The sequence below is a fragment of the Gouania willdenowi genome, chromosome 21 (genome assembly GCF_900634775.1).
Source record: "Gouania willdenowi chromosome 21, fGouWil2.1, whole genome shotgun sequence".
Classification (NCBI taxonomy): domain Eukaryota; kingdom Metazoa; phylum Chordata; class Actinopteri; order Blenniiformes; family Gobiesocidae; genus Gouania; species Gouania willdenowi.
The window spans coordinates 6,111,799-6,126,110 of NC_041064.1; the positions used below are offsets into that span (position 1 = coordinate 6,111,799).

Below are 14,312 nucleotides of genomic sequence, written 5' to 3' on the forward strand. Positions count from 1 at the left end.
ATGACCAATTCAGTAATACTCAATATAGATCCATGAGGACATGAAGCTACAAAGAGCTCCAACTCCAAATGTGAGGGCTATTGCAGGGCTTTACAACAGGCAGTGTATAGAGCTGGGGTTTTAAAAACCACTGGAATTGGTTAAAAGTTGTACATGTACAATGTAGGGAAAATTAGTTCAAACTGGTAAATATGGGCATTACAAATTGTGAATGTGGTTAAATTGTGGTTAAACATGTCTTGAAAGTGGGAAAAAAAATGTGCAGAAAAGACATTGAAATTTGATGGAGAAGTGGCAGGAATGGGAGTAATGTAGCAAAAATATGGCAAGAAAATGTGACAAAAACAGGTTCAAATATAGTACATTCAGTGTAGTTGCAGAAAAAGGATCAAAATAAGCACATACACCTGGGATGGATGTTTTTTTATTCCAAATTACCAAGTCAGTAATTCTCAAGATAGTTCCATGACGACATGAAGCTACAAAGAGCTCCAACTCCAATTGTAAGGGCTATTACAGGGCTTTACAACAGTGGGTGTATGGACCATGTCAATGGAAATGGGGTTTTAAAAACCACAGGAACTGGTTAAAAGTTACACATTGTGGGTAATGAAAATTTTAAATGTAGAAAAAATATTTTGTACTGGTAAATATGGGCATTACAAATTGCAAATGTGGTTAAATTGGCAAAAAAAAAAAAAAAAGCATGAAATATGGTGAAAAGAGATTAAAAGTGTCAATAATGGGTCAAAATATGTGACATTAAAAGGAGCGAAAATATGTGAAGAAAAAGTGATGAAAATAAGCCCATACACCTGGGACAGATTACCAATTCAGAAATTCTCAAGATAGATCCACGAGTACATTAAGCTACAGAGCTCCAACTCAAATGTAAAGGCTATTACAGGGCTTTACAATAGGGGGTGTATGGACCATGTTAGCAGGCACTTAACCATCTGTACACAAACCAGAGCATATTAGAATATTTCTCACACAGCCTGCCTCATCTACATACTGACCTCTACAAACTAGAGTGTCCTTTCAAGCCCATTCAACCATAGCGGCAGTATTCATAAAACACTTTCCCTCTTTAAACCATGACCCCCATGAGAGTCTGCAGACACAAAATATTCAAAAGAAAAAAGACTACGGAATATCAAAATTTCCCAGCTGTCCACATCTTCCTCTCGCTTGCATTGTTCTTCTTTGCTTCCGTACGTATCGTTACTAAACTTTTTTATGTTAACGAGAACACGCACGACACGTCTTCCAAGGTCAATGTGTTGTCTTGACAGTTGTTGACAGAAAACAAACAGGTCACCCTTTGGGGGTCCAAATGGCGTTTTGGTAATCAACCTTGTTACTTGAATGTGAGGTGAATGCAATAATTTTTCTACAATGACATTTGACTGTAATGCAATAAAAATTAAAGAAATAGGAAAAAAAAGGCGAACTGGCACATGCATCCGAGCACCACTAGCTGTGTTTCCATTACCCTTGGATATGCGCAAAATCTAAATAGCGTGGTAACGGAAACACCTGGATCTTGAATCACACTGAAATATTGCTAAAAATGTTTTATGCTTTCATGAGGAGGTTTTTCAGACGTTTCATTATTGAAATATATTGCTAAAGCACTATGGAAATACTTTTTCTACATTTACATGACCTTCAATGGAAACACGTTCAAAGCGCAATTACACTTTGCCGACATTTAGAAATGTCGCTTTAATTTTGCTGTAATGTAATGGAAACAGCTACTGACAGAGTTACACCTGATGCACCTATGCAGACATCTTTGGCCACACATTTACATTTCTTCCTGCTTTCATTTTTAAAGGATAATATACTCCCATTGTATTTTAGTTTAAATTATCAATTAAAGCTGCTGGAGACGAAAAAATCAGATAGAAGTGTTTTCCCTTCATTCTTAATGGGATTTATTGGGTTTGTTCACCATACAAGGAGCATAGTGGTTGGCTAGCCTCCATTTTTCTTCTAGTTAGTTCCCAGTATTTCCCGTGGTATCACCTCACTCTGCCAGACATTTAATCTTGGCCAGATTCAGATCTTTCCAGGTAAACCCCAAAATGAACATCCACCATTGTTTTCCATTCAGTTACTTCACTTCTATGCGTTCATCCAGGGGACTCAACATCCCACAATGCAATGCACCAAACTTTTCCAACAATGTCAATGAGTGTGTTTACAGTGGGGATCAAAATACACTTTTGAATGACGATTTCAACCTTTGACGTTTTTTTTTTTTCAACTAAACATTCTTCAATTTATTGATCTATGAGGCCAACACTATGGATTTATCTGATACAATTGATTAATTGTGTTTCCAGTTCACAAAATAGGTCAACAAAAGCTAATAATGATCACAGCCACACAAATTCAACATCGTTGGGGTATTTCAGAAAAGAGGTTCAACAAACTCTATCCATAAATTAAAGTTAACTTTAACTCCGAGTATCTGGTTCCATTACAGCTGGTATGAAATGGGTCAATCAACTCTAGTATGTAAACCATGAGTTACTCACATGCACTAGCGCGATAAAAAGCTATCATCAATGGAGCAAAGATAACATGAGCTACCATGGCAAAGCGCCGGAAGAGAGCGACCGTTTGGAAAAAAAATAACGTAAAGCAGCATACAACATTTGTAAAGATGTGAGCACATGTCCGCCTTGTGGGATGTTACAAATGTGTGGTCTGAGTAGAGTGTCAAGATATATGAAAGTGTTCCTTGATAAGCGGTGGCGTTCCCAAAGATATTCCTCAGGAAATTAAAGAATATCCATTCTTGGATGAAAACACCTCTCGTGACTTAGAGCATCTTAAATTATTTGAGCCTCAACATCGACAACCCATGACTGACAGGTGTTCAGGTGGGCGGTGCCAGGTTGAAACCCGAGCTGGTGACATACTTGGAGGAGAACTTACCTCTTTTTCTAGAACCAGAGTTTCCCTTATTTCAGCCTGAACATACTCAAAGTTTGAGCATAACCAACTTTCTGAAATGACCCCCAGGTCTCCTGCACTGGCCTGAATCCAATGTTCAAAAACAACTTTGTATCATCTTACCTGGTTTTTTAAATCCAGCTTGGGGCATGGTCGTCCCCCATTGAAGGCTTTCTCCCTGAGCCACTTGGATCGGGTCTTTAAGCCACCGCCACAAGTCGCGCTGCAGCCCGACCAGCTTGACCAATCACTGAGCTTACAGTCCAGCGGACAAGGGATGTGGCAAACCTCCACCATGTAACCTGGGAAGAAAAACTTCACAGGGTTTGAACTTGGTCTGCAGAATGAAGCCCAAAGGATCCCATTATTAATGTCAGACATACATTCCCCCAGCAGACCTTAGACTTACAGCCACAGACACTCAAAGCTAATTATGTGACTAATGAGTGTTTCATTCCTGCAATATGCCAGAGGTTTTTTTTTTTTTTTTTACAAGGTTTCTGTAGAGTTGTTATTTTCAGTTAAACATCTTTTACATCCAACGTTCATTCACAATGATAATAAAAGTATCAAGGATTTTACTATTTTATTTCCTTAAATTAAACTCTAGATAGTTGTTTTTCTGTGAAAACGCACATTTATTTTCATCTGCCACAAGACAAAAAAGTCAACGTGAGAAGTTTCTGAGTAATTTTTTAAAGGTGCAAAACCATTTTGATGAATTTTTCATTGTAAACTAACCAGACTTTCTAAGTGTTAAACATGACTACTCCCTGAGTGTATTCAAAGGGAGGAATAATCATGAACATCAAACACACACTAACAGTCTGAAGGTTCCTCTGTTTAAACACAAGGACTGAGTCGGTTAAAATGCATCCAGCAGCGATTTCAAATTGCCTTCAGATGGTTGGGTTGATGAACCTAGACATTTTTGAAACTCGTCCAATTAAGGTCAAAGTCAAGGTTGACTTTATTATCATTATTATGGTTATTAGGGATTTTGCAGCCTAAAAGAATACATCATGCATTCAGAGCAACAGACAGGGCAGCGTTTCAATGACATGGACATCTTTGGAATTTTTTACTCTAAGCACACCTGGTTAGAATGGAATGTAGCTAAGGATGTAACGATTAATCCATTCGATCAATGAATCGATGTATATTCCTACGATCCAACTACATTGATCTGTGTTCGGCAAATTGGCCTTCCGGATGATCGATCTAAAATAATTTTAAAAGGTAATCATTCGATTGCATCAATACAAGGAAATAACGCATTGGATTTAAGCACATCAAACTGTATAGGGATGTGTTTTAAATGTGCTTTTAATATTAAAGACATTACGGCCGACTCTGTCACACGCCAGCCGAAAACAAACAAAACAGAGAAGCCAGTGTACGAGAAATTGATCAATCCACCTTTGGGGTCCAGTGTGTGGAAACACTTTGGCTTTAACGCAGACGGTGATATTCTAAAGGTGCGTTCACACTACAGTCACTTAAAACGCCCGTGATGAGTCGCTAGAACATTGTTGCGCTTTCTGCTCGCTCCATCACTTCATCGCTCCAGTGATGTGACGACCGGGGAACTTTATGTGTCTCTCAGGAGTCGGAGGCAGCACTGAGAGGGCTGCTGCATCGAGAGGATTGTACACTTCTTCTCCGGCCGTATGTTTACAGCACTTATCATAGACAGCGCCGCCTATACTTAAGTTTTAAATGATCTACTTACGGAGATCTACTTACTCAGAATGTAATTAGAATTTAAAAGGCTTATTCAAGGAGTATTCCACTTTCATTTGGCCCCAGTACGTTGGGGAAGTGTACAGCCCTGCAGCCTCCGGCTCAACAGACAGTGATGGCTGGGGGAGCTGTCGCTTGAAGTCGCTGGAATTGCACAAGTCGCGTCGCTTGAGGTTGCGTCATTTACATCTATCTTTTATCTATAAAAGCAAGGAATCTCTGTTTGTCTGTGTGTGTGTGTTCCTCAAATATCTTTGCGGATCAGGATCAGACTGACCTGAGAGTTTCATTAGCATTAGCTCTGGAAAAAACCCCAGGCTTCACCACTATGTTAAAATGAAAGGTACCAGATTCAACCACTGCTCATTTAACCTGAACAGATGTTGGTGCCACTTCATTTTTAGATTTAGTATTTTGGCAAAAAATTTTTTAAATCGATTTCAAGTTACTGAATCGTTTCACATCGAATTGTTCTAAATAAACCAATATCATCCCTGAATCGAATCAGCAACAACGAATTGTGATTCAAATCAAATTGTTGCTAAAATGAATCGTTACACCCCTAAATCTAGCATAGGTTAAATGTAGACGTTTTTACATAATGAGTGCAGATTATGATAGTCGTACCTGACTCAGTGCAGAGTGTAGGGTCGACCAGATGCCCTTGCTGGTTGATACATGCCACAGCGCGATAACGAAGACCTTGGCCACACTCCTTCACCTCCCTGTGGCTCATCCAACCGTGCAGCGACCCAATGACTGTTGGGTGAGGAAGGATGCACGCAGACCAATTCCCATAAGGCTGAGACAGGAACGTATCACAGGGACATGCTAGCGTCTCTTCCAGTGGGTGCAGCTTCTCATTTAGGCAGTGATCTTTTTTTTTACTGCGACCTGGAAGAAAGAAAGACGAGCAAAGCATTAAAAAATAATACTATATAATATTAGGTTTGAACCAGCAACTCTCCAGTCTAATCCTCACTTCTCCAACCTTTAGCCAGCTCTAAACCATCCCTGAAATCCAGCTCTTGCTTCCTTTTGAAAAGAGTTTGAATACTTGTTGATTTATACTGAGTTTGATGGTAAACATGTAAAAATATTCATGACGACACCAAACACACAGCATGAAGGCTCAAACATACTCAAAGCTCAGTTTTTACGTCAGCGCTGTTTTCTCCACGTAGTTGGTGTCACACAAAACACTGCTCGGCATTGTATTGACCCACATTAAATGTAACACCTTATTTAAATAAATAAATATACTTTGTAGTAGAAATATAAGTACAGTAAGTCGCTATCCTTTGTAAAGTTGGAAGACTTTCACTCTTTAAGAAAAAACAAGTCAACCACCTTCATTAGGCATGAAAAAATCTGTCCTTGAAAAGCTTTTAAAAGAAACAACTTCAAATCTCTAAATCATTGAAACAACATTAGAAATGTTGTCTCATAGAAGTTAAAACTGTTACCAAAATAAGTAAAACAATAATTCAATGCTTACTTAGGGATAAACAAAAAGCAAATATGAAAGCACACACAATTTATTAGGTGCTTAAAACAACTCGGATATTTGCAGTCATTTATGAAAAGTTTGAAATTAAAATATGTAAAATATTTTATTGATCACATGTTTTGGTTCAAGTATTTTCATTTGGACTGTTGGACACATAAAAAAGGTCATGTCTGGGTAATATGGGATGAAATGAGATGCAGCTCAACTTTTTAGACTCAACTTCCATTTCTAGTCTTTCACAACAACATAGGAGCAATAGGAACGACCATACTGTTACAATATTATGGAATGGCATATCTACTAATAATGGCTTTTTAACTGCCATTCTATTTCTTTTGCCACCTGGAAACAGCCAACTCTTGTATCCAGAGGAAGTTTTGCACATATTTATATTAAAGCACCATTATGAAAAATAAGAGTAATAGCTGAGTAAAATCTCATTTATTTTCTTTTTGTCTGCCTTCAGTTGAAGTAAGGGAACAACAAACTTATTGCTAGTGTTATTTATATTGTTTATTTAATAATCTTAAAATCAATCCTCCTTTTATGTTGTGTTTGAAGGCGGAAACAAACCAGACTAAAAACAAACAAACAGTGCATTGATTAATAACAGGTGGCATTTTATTTTATTGCTGTGTTTTTCTTGCTTAAATAAAATGAAACACATTGATCCTAAATCCACAAAGCCACTTAACATTTAAATTAATTGCAGTCCCCAAATGAATGGGCAATTTATGCGACAGACACAATCATCCTCCTTAATGTGTGCAATACAAGCACATTAACATTCCCGCTGAATTTCTGGCCTACAACCAGAAGCAGACAACTATAGTAAATTACATAACAGTTGTTGGCTAACCTTGTCATATATGTGCATCCTGATTTGTTGTTATTTGAAACATCCTGGGTGTCCTCATACTACTGCGGTGTGCAGTCAGTAAACACCCCATCTGTTCCTCAAGTGGCTGTGATTGCAGAAATTCCTCACAGAGTGTGAACTCACTGCAATTCACTGGCAATCTGTTCAATCTCCACCACTCATGGTGGTTGAATACAAAAAAAAAAAAGTGCCAGCACCCACATCACTTCACTTTGACAACCCCATTAATGGTGATTGCAACACACAGGCCAACAAGCACTTTGAACAATAAACACCAAACTGTGCCGTCTTCTACTTGTTCCAATACGTCACAGAGCAATTAAAGGTGTTTCTTGGCAGCTTTTTAACTGAACTGAGGCTCCATTGAGATTTGTAATGCATTGGATTGTTTTTATTTAGGACATTATTGTTAGACTGATGTATGGCCTCCAATTTTCCAATTAAGGGAAAACCCAATTCTGCTCCATTTCTGTTTTATCATATTTCCTTAATTTGAATACTGATGGGGCAGTGATGGCGTAACAGTTTAGGAATCGGGCTTGTAATCAGAGGGTCACTGGTTGGAATCCAACTTGGGCCATCATCACTGTGGGATGTTGAGCTTGTCCCTTAACCCTCACCTCCAATTTCCACTGGATGTGTATGTATCTGCTGCGTAACAGTAACGGAGCTGATAGGTTTCCATTAAAGCTGATATCCGGAGTTTCTGAGAAACGTCTCGATGTCCTGCCCTAAACCGCTCCACTTCCTCCCTCTGCCTCTACCAATCTACCAGAAACCACACCTTTACTTTTCTGCACGCGCATCGCGGAACATAACAAAAGCATGTGTGGGACAGGAAGTAGTGCACAGACGCAGAATAAAATATTCGGTTTATTTTCCAAATAAATTACTCTGTGTTCAAGGCGAATCGTATTTTCGACCCGCTTAGTCCGATTCAGGGTCCCGGGGGTCTGCTGGTGCCTATCTCACGCTAGGCGGGGCTATATCCTGGACAGGGCGGCAGTAGATCGTATTTCACATATAAATATTGACCTTATCCATGGTTGAATCACAATAATCTCCATAAAGAGGAAGATCTACAGGGCAGGACCGAGTGGATTTCCTTCTGCTCCAAGGACACAATGAAATGTTTGTATGGCTTTGTGGTTCTCTTTGTATTGACGACAACTCACTATATCGCATAATTACACGTGAATTAGCGAAATTTCCTGAATCACTGCTGCAACAGTTACTAGAGGTGTCCCAATCTGATATTGATATTGGATATCGGTCCGATATCAGCCAGAAAACAAATATCGGATTTTATCGGACTGTGTGTAAAATCACCAATATGAGCGCTCCGATAAAATGTTCCGCTCCAGCACTTCTATCCATAGGTGACTACGTTGCTGACTATTGTTCTCTGTTTGAGTAACATCACTTGATCAAGCCATTTCTGACATTCCACACTACAAGATAAGTGATAAAAGTTTGTATGATTCGTGCTGATATAGTATCGGATCAATGTTGTTATCGGCTGATACGCCAGGCTGCAATATCGGTATCACATCGGAAGTGAAAGAGTTATATCGGGACATCCCTAACAGTTACGCATCACAGACTGAGGAAATGGATATCTATTGGTTGAACCCAATGGGTATAGAGCTTTCATTTTTTGTGGGGTTTGTGCTTAATTTCGATCGTTGTACTACGTCAGGTTATGTGTTTTGATTAGTGCAAGAAAGACGCACATACAGTACCATCTGTCGCGGCACATGAAGCTGCTTGTCATGTTTATAGTTGTATGCAGAACAAAGTACTCGTAAATAAAGTTCTTTTTTCTGTATTTTCTTCAGTGAATAAACACTTTGTAAAGCCTATTATTTAATAAATGCTATTTTTTTCTGATCTTTCACACTCCATTCCCTAATGTGGCATTCATGGACTGCACAACATTTCTACAAATGCACTTTAGGAGCATGACTGGATTTTTCTAAAATAAATTCCTTTCAATTCACTTAGCAATCAATCATCACTTATACAGATGATTAATAAATCATACAAGCTGAGCTTTTTCTTGCATTATAATCAAGATTTTAAGGTAGCGAAGGAAAAAGTAAACACTAACTTATCAACTTTGTGCAACAAATTAAGAACTCACAGGAGAAAATAATAAACTCAGCTATAAAACGTGCTAATAAATTGAAACTTAGATTAAGTAACTCCATTGAACATTAAATATGGAGTGCTTCTTTCCACATTCAGCCCACAATTATACACTTGAGACAATTTAAAGTACACGCTGACCATGAAAGGAGTCTGAACAATAAAATATGCTTCAGTAATAATGCTGGACAGTTTAGTCAAGCCACTTATCACTGACAAGATCATCTATATATGAGCAGTGAGAGGAAAAAAAAAGACGTACTCAAGAAAGCTAATTGTGGCCAGTATTAAAATAGAATGAAAGATGGGAAAAGTTGTTACATTTCTATCAGTTTAAAAGCATTTTTGCAACATATAAATGTGATTATACCCTTAAACATTAATCAAAATTGGGCTGGAACTTCAACACATTAATTGCGATTAATTAATGAGTTATTTTTTTAGTTTTTTTGCCTTGTCTGTACATGCTTTTGAAGGTAGTCACTACATGAAGTGTAATCTTTTTATGACAGCAATGCCAATTACATAAATTATTAAATGCATTTATTTAATAGATCAATGAATAAATGCATTGATTTAATTGGAGAAAAATAACGCACAAAAAAAAAAAAAAAAAAAAAGGCGTTAAACTTTTTTTTTTTTTTTTAGCACTCCAAACAGTGCGGAACTGTTCTCATTTCAAAAGTTCCCGGTATACCCATAATGCTGATGCACAGACTATGATACAAGACGGGAGACTGCTGTGCTTTGTTGGTGTTAATTTTAGTTGAATTAAAAACATTGGATGAATAACAAAAGCCCAGTTGTGAAAGACTTTGCTGATTACAGAAGCTTTTGCAGGCTCCGCTACCACCTCAATGCTAAACATGTAGCAGCTCGCATGGACATCTAGCGCGGGACATTCGGACAGTGCTAGCTGCAACATGCTGCGAGCACGCCGTATCTCCAATCCACACTGGACAATACGACAGGGTTCAAAGCCAAAATTAATAAGTCCATGACTGACAAATGAACAAATTCACTGGGTAAATTTCGGTGTTCAATAATCTTATTGCTCAGAAAAGTATTCTTATGGTTTTTGATGTGCTAACTTACAGCACTACATATGGACCTAATGTTTTATTTCATTTGTATTTTCTATAATTTGAGGATTGACAAAAGTACACATCAGTATTTCCCTGATTGTCAAAACTAAAGGTGGAAGCAGCCCTTGGGACTCCATCAAATACAGCAGAATGTAAATGAGTTTCAACCTTTTGATCTGCTAAAATAATGTAATTTATTTAAATGAAAATACCTCAACTTGAGGGGTTTTCTCAGCATTTTTTAGGTGAGACAAAAAAAAGAGATTAATTAGAATAATTAATTACAAAGCATAATTAATTAATCGCTTCATTTTTTTTTTTTATCTCTCTGCAACACTAATCAAAACCTTTTTTTTTCATTGTTGAGCAATGAGTAAATTAATTGAGTTGATCTTATCCCATGATCACTTCTAAGGAGAAAAACAGACTCACACAACATACACACATTTTCTAAACCGTCTTCTTCCTACGCTCGGGGTCCTGGGGTCTGCTGGTGCCTACAGTAACAGCTAACGTTTACTCTTTCTTCCTTAGCACTGAATACTAGAAAGCCAATGCAATCTGCTCACAGAACGTTCCCCACCAGGGAAAAGAATGAAGGCAAACATCACCATCACTGGACTGACTCTATATTTAAAACAGTTTAATTACAGCAGTAAAGAAACTTCCTAAATGTTTGTATGCTATTAAACCTTTATAGTAGGGTTAAGAGTGTGTGGAGGGACACAGCGAGATTTGAAAAATAACGCACATAAAACAACTGAACTAAACGTCAAGTATGCACATAAACTGTTACAGTGCAGAACAGGCTGTTAAACTGGTCAAAAAAATCCCTATAGGAAACATAGAAAATGCCTTTCTATGGTTTGAATCCTAGGTTCCCAAAGTGGGGTACGGGTACCCATAGTGATATGCAAATTGTCATAGGAGGAACATGAACAGTATTATTAAAAAGTAAAATTAAAAACAACATTGGAAAGTAGAATATAAATCAAACAGCAGTCAGGAGCCTTTATGCATTGCCACAAATTACACATTAGCCTCAGACAGAGAAACAATCTCTTAGAAAAAAGCACAAATATTCTAATCAAAGTTGTAGCATGTTGTTTCACAGTTTCAGATTGATATAGTTGTTGTATTAACTCATTCAGTGCCAGCCATTTTCAGATTTTCTACCCCCTCGGTGCCAGCCGTCTTTTTAGCCTCCTCAGAAGCAGTTTTAAATGTTTGCTTGCCTCGGCCATGACCAGGAGTAGAACAGGTGGAAAAATACTAGCAAAAGCCTTAGCCAAATGAGTATATCAGAGCCTGTGGTCACATGTCTGCCGTAAAGTTATACGTTCTCCAGGCATTCTCCAGGTCACATGACCAAAGACGGTCTGTCTCTTCAAACTTACATAGGCGGTATTTCAAGAAGGAAGCCCTGCTCAGAGCATTCATACTGTCAAACCCTGTATATTGGCCTGAGGAATCCTTTAAAATAACTCATATGGCTCAACTATTTTGGTCACAAAGTCTGCAGTGTGCCTTTAAGTGGAGTTTCATCGAATTTGTCACAAATTTAATGAAAATCCACGATATTTGCAGTGGTTTGCAGTTTTCTGATGCTTGTATAACACAATAAAAGTCATTTTTACTCTCAAATTGTTGAAAGAAATCAAGATTTTTTCCGAAATCCTGGTTAATCCTCAAATTATTTGACAAAATTTCCCCCAATTTAATAAATATTGTCACGACCTGTCACCTATTACTTGGATATTATTTGTGCCTTATATACTCTACATACACACTTTAATTTTTTCATGTAAATGCAAAGTAGCATTAATATTAAAATTGTCCATTTCCCCACCTCTGCGGCCCATTTTAGGTCAAACTTTTTCGTATTTGGCCCCTGAACTAAAAAGAGTTTGACACCCCTGATATGTTTTAATGTTCAGGGATGAATATTTTTATTATAAAACCACAAACTAAACTGAAAAACATTCACATTAAAACCTTGAAAACTATTTTTTTCATATCGAATGGAAAGAACACACTGTGTTTGTGAGCTCAGACAGAATTGTTACACAGCCGTGTTATATAAAAACATTTGGTTTAGAGATGCTGCCAACTTTCTTCAACACGTAAATCCCACACTGGGTTCCTCCCCATCAATTGGTCTGACAGAAAATGAAGGTACCTGTAAATTTGGCATGATGGAGTTTAAAAGGTGACCTATGAACGCCAACACTCTTCTATAAGAAACATACTTTAAAGCTTTGGCTGATTTCATGTGTAGGATTTTTAGGAGCATTTCAGAGAGAGTCAGTGAATGTTTACTTAAACCCCTCTGGCATCAGATAAAATATTCATAAAGACAAAAGGTATCCAGGCTGCTCTCCAAATGTGGTGTGTGATTCAGTTTTTGTCACCTGAGAAGCCAAATTCATGCCTGACATAACACTACAGGGGGAGTGGATACATGGAAGGTAAATGCCAATAGTGTTTACCAATGATTTTAAAAATGTATTGAAGTGTAGAGCAGCTTTGTGTCTACAGGTAGCACTACAGCAGTGCTTCCCAACCTTTTTTGGAATGTGACCCCATTTTGAAATCAAAAACCTCTGGTGAACCTAAAAAACATTATGTTTTCTAGAATTTTTTTTTTTTTGTTAATCATGTTTGTTATACTGTAAAACAGGAGTGTCAAAATCATTTTAGTTCAGGAGCCAAATACAGACCAGTTTGATCTCAAGTGGGCCACAGATTTTAGGCAGGAAAAAGAGCAATTTTCAACATTAATGTGCTCTAGTTAGCACATCCAGGTATTAAATTACACATAAAGTATAAAAAGAGATAATATCCAAGAATTAAGTGACCTTAAACTTAAATTCACTTTTATTTCCTTGACATTAATCATAATGAATAAATTGTTGTTTTTTCTCAAATTTGAGATTAAAAAAATGACTAATCATGTGATATAAGTGTGGGAAATGTGTAGATTTACATCCATGTATATTTGGAGGGGCTGAGATGTCTACAACTGAATTATTTTGTAATTTACACAATGATACATGTTTTTAACTTTTTCTGTCATTTTTACATTATTTCGTGGGCCAAATTAGATATTATTTAAGATTGTGTGTTGTTTTAATTGGATTTGAAAATATGTTTTTAATCAGTTTATTTGATTTATTTCTTTAATGTCTAGACATCTTGGACCACCCCATTTAGACTGAGCAGAAAATCAAATTTCAATTGTACTTATTTCACACTGTTGTGGCATGGTATTTCAAAATAAAAGTCAAATAGGATCATCAAACACCATAGAGTGTGGCAGCCAATGGGAGGTTGGGTGCAAACAAAAAGAAAAAGGAGGTTACCATGGTAACACATCCATGCAATTCAAATTGGATAGCTGATAATTTAGTTAAAAAGAAGTCTGCTAATACTTTCTTTCTGGCCGCCTTCTCCCCCAAAAAAAAATAAAGGAATAATTTTTCAATCATCATTTGTCGACAGTCCCATTTTGTAAAATAAATCGTGAGAGAAACGTATCGTGAACCCAGTATCGTGAATCGAATCGTATCGGGAGTTGAGTGAATCGTTACATCCCTACTGGATATGCATATCAAAAATACACAACACTCTCCCATTATTTCAAACCTATACATCATTTGTTTTCGACTAGCAGGGAGCCGTTGAAAATCTAAAGCTCACCTGTAAGTGAGCGCCTCCGACTCATGAAGCTGCCACATCCAGAGCATTCAGAGAACCTGGACCATGCAGCTAAGGTGCAATCATCCCTGCAGGGAACTCGACACTGTTGAATCTGAGACGGTAGGGGCCCGGCCCACTGCAGGCAGTCTGTCACATTGGCCGGTTCGCCACTTTCCCCGACACAACTGACTCCTGTAAATACACACATAGCAAGGAAAAAATCTTACAACTACAGAACAGACAGTGCAGTCAAAGAATAAGAATATTATTAGCTTTCAGA

General features: G+C 37.6%; 1 protein-coding gene across 1 annotated transcript in view; it reads right to left on the reverse strand.

Moving 5' to 3' along the window:
- thsd7ba (thrombospondin, type I, domain containing 7Ba) overlaps positions 1 to 14,312 on the reverse strand; it is a 183,736-nt gene that overhangs the window by 50,100 nt on the left and 119,324 nt on the right. Inside the window, exons 12-14 of the mRNA XM_028436484.1 lie at positions 14,033 to 14,224; positions 5,338 to 5,604; positions 3,091 to 3,269 (exon numbers count right to left, since the gene is read on the reverse strand). Coding sequence (XP_028292285.1) covers positions 3,091 to 3,269; positions 5,338 to 5,604; positions 14,033 to 14,224 — 638 coding nt within the window. The remainder of the gene's footprint in view (positions 1 to 3,090; positions 3,270 to 5,337; positions 5,605 to 14,032; positions 14,225 to 14,312) is intronic.